Source organism: Pristis pectinata, chromosome 27 (assembly GCF_009764475.1).
Source record: "Pristis pectinata isolate sPriPec2 chromosome 27, sPriPec2.1.pri, whole genome shotgun sequence".
Lineage (NCBI taxonomy): Eukaryota > Metazoa > Chordata > Chondrichthyes > Rhinopristiformes > Pristidae > Pristis > Pristis pectinata.
In genome coordinates, this window is record NC_067431.1 from 28461739 (window position 1) to 28467738 (window position 6000).

Consider the following 6000-nt stretch of genomic DNA (forward strand, 5'->3'; position numbering starts at 1 on the left):
ACTTCCAAATAAATAGAATTTTTCACTGAAAAATAACAATCATGCATTATAATTCAGATACAAAAGGGTCTCATGGAATGCTAACCTTGAAATTAGACTACTACAACGGAAGTTTAAATGGCTTGATTTGTTGTATAGTTTGCAAAGCTGCCATATTTACTGCAAAACTTACTCCTCATGTTGGATGAGCTCTGCTTGAACAGCCCAGTTCCTGCACAGTTCGTCTGTGTAAGGCCTACCAAAAAGAATAGGGCTCAGGAGCTGGACCTTTATAATGTGGCAGTATCTCTTCAAAACAGATGTCCTCAGGTAACACCATCGCTTAGGGATCAGAACTGGAAGCAAGAACATGCACCTTAGAAAGTAAACTGCAACTGGATACCCCCAATCTAATTGATTAGTAACACAAGTTCAGTGGAATCAAGCCAAATGTGAAAAGCCATATTTTTCCCCTGTGCTGCCTTTGTTAACAGCCTTTTCAAGCTATTACAGTACATGGTTAGTTTCATGACTTTTTCACACAACTGTTACATTACCTGTGTCAAATAATTTAAGTACCGTGCATGACAGATATGCAGAACCCATGAATTTTACTCCATATTTGAAATGTCTAACCAAAATCAACATAGCCACATCATTAATTTTTACAATTGTAAAGCCCCCCATTCAGAAGGACACTCAGAAGTATAGTATTGCGTCTTACAAAACTTTGCTAAGCTCACAACTTTTCTTCCGTACATTCTCAATTGTCACTCTTAAGAGGGAAGTTGCAAGCTTAGCTCAAGGAATGGAACAGAGAGAAAAGCACAGCAGGGGAAAGGAGCTAACTTTTGCAGCTTTGTCATTGCTGGTATTCTGACACACCTCCCAGAGTTGTCTTACCTTCATAGCTTAACTGTGGTGCTTTATATGGAGGAAACCATAGTTTCAGTTCCTGCAATCACAATGCAATAAGAATTCAAGCAAATCTATTTGTGACTTTTCCATTCCACATCAAAGAAGATCAATTTATGCAGCAAGATAGGACTAAAGTTAGAACCCGCTTTGCAATCAGGAATTTTTAAAGTAAATTGTCTGCTTCTGTAGCTAAAGAAACTAGTTCTAGGATGAGCAGCAAGCCATCAAGGACAGAGATAAGCAGAGATTTCTCAACTTGAAGCATTATGAAATTTTGGAATTCTCTACCTAAGATGGTTGTGAATGCTCAGTCAACAGATAAACTTAAGATTGAGATTCAACAGATTCATGGGCAGTAAGAAAACAGTGCAGAACATGGTAGCTATGTAAAACTGTTGCAAATCAGCTTACCGAAAGTACAGCAGGCTTAGAACATAGTACAGCACAGAAGTGTGTTTGAATGCCATTACACAGTGTCTTGCTCTTACTTATATTTATTTAGAAAACAATGTAGTATATGTGTACTATAACAATGAATGTAGGTATTTGATATTTTCTAGTCACTCAGTTATTTTCACTAAATAAAAATTCCAGAAAACAAAGCAGCATTCAACCATCAAGGATGTGGAAACTCAAATTGAACTAACCCATGTTACTTGCAACCTCAATGAATTGAAGTGAATATATTGGATCACCACAATGACTGGAACAAATTTTTATTTTTGACATTTCAAATGGAATAGCCCATTGACAAAAAATGACATACAAATTAAAAAATGTGCTACTCCTGTTATGTTCCATAGCAGTGTCTGTGTTTGTGTTAGTGCAGGTTTCACCTGAATAGTGACCATCAACAAATCTTCACTATAATAAATCTGTCACTTAAAGGATTTGTTTGCTACAATGAAAGATAGGGAACACATTTGGAGACTCTTTCAAACACAGCTCCATGAACGCCAGCAACATTTAACAGTCTTTTTGATCAGGTTAATGGGAAGAACTCAATGAAATAAACAAAATTTCTAAAATAGAAAACAAAACTCTATTAAGCATCTGCCCACTTCCATCTGACAATAACAGCCATTGGGTGAAACATTTGTGTTTCAACGTGTCAAAACAAACATGGTTTGCTTCTGATTTATTGGATCCTTACCAAGAGGAGGTTGACCAGCTTCTGGCTTTTTTCACCATCCAGGACAACTGACATCCCCACAAAAATGATGGGATTACTGTACCTGCTGCTATGCAAATTTTTAGACCACAAGACACAGGAGTAGAATTGGGCCATTCAACCCCATTCTCCTGCCTTATCCCTATAACCTTTGACACCCTTACTAATCAAAAACCTATCAACCTCCGCTTTAGATATGCCAAATGACTTGGCCTCCACAGCCGTATGTGGCAATGAATTCCACATGTTCACCACCTTCTGGCTAAAGAAATTCCTCCTTACCTCCATTCTAAAGGGACACCCTTCTATTCTGAGGCTGTGCCCTCTGGTCCTAGACTCTCCTATCACTGGAAACATCCTCTCCACATCCACTCTATCCAGGCCTTTCAATATTCGGTAGGTTTCAATGAGATCCCCCTCATCCTTCTAAACTCCAGTGAGTACAGGCCCAGAGCCATCAAACGCTCCTCATATGTTAACCTTTTCATGCCAGCACATCCTTCCTTACATATGGGGCCCAAATCTGCTCACAATACTCCAAGTGTGGTCTGACCAACACCTTATAAAGTCTCAGCATTACATCCTTGCTTTCATATTCCAGTCCTCTCAAAATGAATGCTAACATTGCATTTGCCTTCCTTACTACCGACTCAACCTGCAAGTTAACCTTTAGGGAATCCTGCACTCGGACTCCCAAGTCCCCTTACACCTCTGATTTCTGAATTCACTCCCCGTTTAGAAAATAGTCTACACCTTTATTCCTTCTACTGAAGTGCATGACCATACACTTCCCTACACTGTGTTCCATCTGCCACTTCTTTGTCCATTTTCCCAACCTGTCCAAGTCCTTCTGCAGACTCCCTGTTTCCTCAATATTACCTGCCCCTCCACCTATCTTTGTATCACCCGCAAACTTGGCCAAAAAGCCATCAATTCTGTCATCCAGATCATTTGAACAAGAGGTTCTTTAGGAACCTAACTCTTTCATTAACCAGTGGAAACATGCAGCACGTTGAAATTAAGATCCAAGTAACAGTGACTGAAGCATTGAAATGTTATCAAATTTCTTGGCCTGGCTTTTTTCCAAACACTAGCCGGATACCCGTTTCCAAAACAGTGCCACTCTCAACCATGCATTTAGTGGAACATTGACATTCGAATCCTATATTAGATGGCCATAATACATTTTAGTACACTGACCAGCAAAAACTCAGTGTAAAGCTGATGTCATATTCACTGAAATCACAAACCCAGATATTAACAATCTTCTGTTGTCTGCAGGTTGTTTAGAAAAAGATGATGATCACATAGAGATTTGAAGATCTTCACAGTTGGAACTTTGTTTTTCTTAAAGTATTAGTGCATAATGACAATGAAGTAAGGAGTCACAAATGTAGTAAGATTCAAATAGTGACCAAAAGGAAGTGTCAAATGTAATGTACTTTTATCAGGAAAACTATTCTTTCATAATTACTTACCTCATCAGAGGAAACTATATTTGGTAAATCACTTGAATCAGAAGTAGAACCACCATCACTGTCCCAAATCTCAGGAATCATAATTGCAATTAAGGAACTGGAGTATTAAAATTAGACATTTAATATTTTCCAACACCTTCTGGCAACCAACTTTCTCCTGACAAAACAAAAGTAGATAATCACCAATTTCAGCTGGTGATGAAAATAATTAAACCTCCCACATATTTTCATTGGGCTAGGTATGCACTTTCTGAAAATTAACATGCAGTTGAAATGTAAACAAAAATAAGATGCAAGTAACAGCATGAAACGAAAAGTGCCACCCCTCTCAAAATAAACTTCACCCTGTGTGTGGGTGCACGTCCACATGCCATGGGATTTATGGGATTTTATAATAAATAGCAGTATGTGAATGTTACTCTTAAAGAAAAAAATCTGCAAGAGGAACTTCGTGGGTCACAAAGCATTGGTGGAGGCAGAGGGATAGTCGATTTCACTCCCTCTAACACCCCCTTCTGGCCTTTTACCCTCTCCTAACCTTTTCATTTTCAATTGATGACGTGACATTAAGTGCCTTGACTTCTCCACTCCCCTCACCGATCCTAACCTCACCACCTCTGGAAAAAGTACCTTTTGTTCCTTACTTTTAAAGTGCTGAGCAACTTTCAAAAGACTAGAAGTCATGCTGTATCTTTCACTTCTCAGATCATCCAGAAGTGCATTAAAGCTATGAAGTACCTTTTGAAGTATAGTCACTGTTCACAATGCAGTGGAGCAAGCTAAAATAATCTGGTTTATTGGTGCTGACTGAGGAATAAATATTGACCAGGGAACCACAGAGAACTCATGTTCACACATGGTGCCATACCTTTTACATCCACCCGATACAACAAATGGTACGTCAATCTAACACACCATCGAAAGGATCAGACAGTGTGGCATCCTGCCATTAAATCATCACTGACAATACTGCTGATGATGCAGGGCTCCCTCGGCTCGGCCCGGCCCCCTCCGCCAGTGCAGGGCTACGTCACCGCTGCACTGGAGTGCCAGCCCAGCGTTCTATGCTCAGGATCAGAAACCCTACAAAGGAGCCTGATCCGAGGCCAATGCAACTCACTTGAGCTGTGACATAGGTGAAGGAATTTGGGCTGTGGGGGCACAGGGGATGGTTACTGGGGTAAGGATGGGAGGGGGTGATGGGATGGGGGGGAGGGGAGGGGGTGATGGGATGGGGGGGAGGGGGTGATGGGATGGGGGAGGGGAGGGGGTGATGGGATGGGGGAGGGGAGGGGGTGATGGGATGGGGGGGATGGGGGGGAGGGGGATGGGGGGGAGGGGGGAAGGGGGGAGGGGGGAAGGGGGGGAAGGGGGGAAGGGGGGAGGGGGGAGGGGGGAGGGGGGAAGGGGGAGGGGGGAGGGGGGAGGGGGGAAGGGGGGAAGGGGGAGGGGGGAGGGGGGAGGGGGAAGGGGGGAGGGGGAAGGGGGGAGGGGGAAGGGGGGAGGGGGGAGGGGGAAGGGGGTGATGGGAGGGGGGAGGGGAGGGGGTGATGGGAGGGGGAGGGAGGGGGGGGAGGGGGAGGAGGGTGATGGAGGGGGAGGGGAGGGGGTGATGGGAGGGGGGGAGGGGAGGGGGGAGGGGGGAGGGGGGAGGGGAGGAGGGAGGGGAGGGGGGAAGGGGAGGGGGAAGGGGGGAAGGGGTGATGGGATGGGGGGAAGGGGCGATGGGATGGGGGAAGAGGAGGGGGTGATGGGATGGGGGAAGAGGAGGGGGTGATGGGATGGGGGAAGAGGAGGGGGTGATGGGATGGGGGAAGAGGAGGGGGTGATGGGATGGGGGAAGAGGAGGGGGTGATGGGATGGGGGGGAAGAGGAGGGGGCAGGAGGGGTGAGGAGGCCGCAGCTCCTCAGGCCAAACAATCCCCTCAACTCAATTTCAACCAGGACAAAGGCAGGGCAGCGAGCGGTGCAACACAGCCACACCGCTCCAACAAACCCCTGCGGGGCCACTGAGACTGCTGACCCCCCGCCTCAGCCCCGTCCTTCCCCTCCCTCCCTCTCCCTCGTCACCCCCCCCCGCTCCCCGCTCCCTCCTCACCCCCCGCTTCCCCTCCTCACCTCCCCTCTCCCCCCCCTCCTCCCCTCACCCTGTCACCGCCGCCGTCCGCCCCACTCACCGTCCGCCGATGAAATGGCGGCCCTACCGCACCTCTCGCGAGAGCGGGCCGGTCTATGCGCGGGGCACGCTGGGAATTGTAGTCCTCGAGCTGCACACAGGTCTTTCGGCCCAAGTTGCCTTACTGGGCTAGTGCCTAATTCCTGCATTTAGCCCAAACCCGTCTGAGTCTTTCCTATCCATGTAACTGTCTAAATGCCTTTGAAATGTGGTGCCTGCCTCTGCCAACTTCCTCTGGCAGTTCCATGTTCTCACCACCCTCTGTGTGAAACAGTTGT

The 6000-nt window shown here is 46.0% G+C and overlaps 1 protein-coding gene across 3 annotated transcripts in view; it reads right to left on the reverse strand.

The window, feature by feature from the left end:
- LOC127583668 (uncharacterized) overlaps positions 1-5773 on the reverse strand; it is a 95213-nt gene extending 89440 nt beyond the window's left edge. The window contains exons 1-4 of one of the 3 annotated variants that reach the window (XR_007958286.1): positions 5724-5743; positions 3547-3703; positions 883-934; positions 173-335 (exon numbers count right to left, since the gene is read on the reverse strand). Coding sequence is in view for 2 of the 3 variants with exons in the window: in XM_052039891.1 (XP_051895851.1) it covers positions 173-335; positions 883-934; positions 3547-3627 (296 nt within the window). In the remaining variant the exon portion in view is untranslated. Of the gene's footprint in view, positions 1-172; positions 336-882; positions 935-3546; positions 3704-4461; positions 4495-5723 lie in introns of those variants that run through there. The other 2 variants (XM_052039891.1, XM_052039892.1) reach the window with 2 other exon arrangements.
- Between the last annotated feature and the right edge of the window lie 227 nt (positions 5774-6000).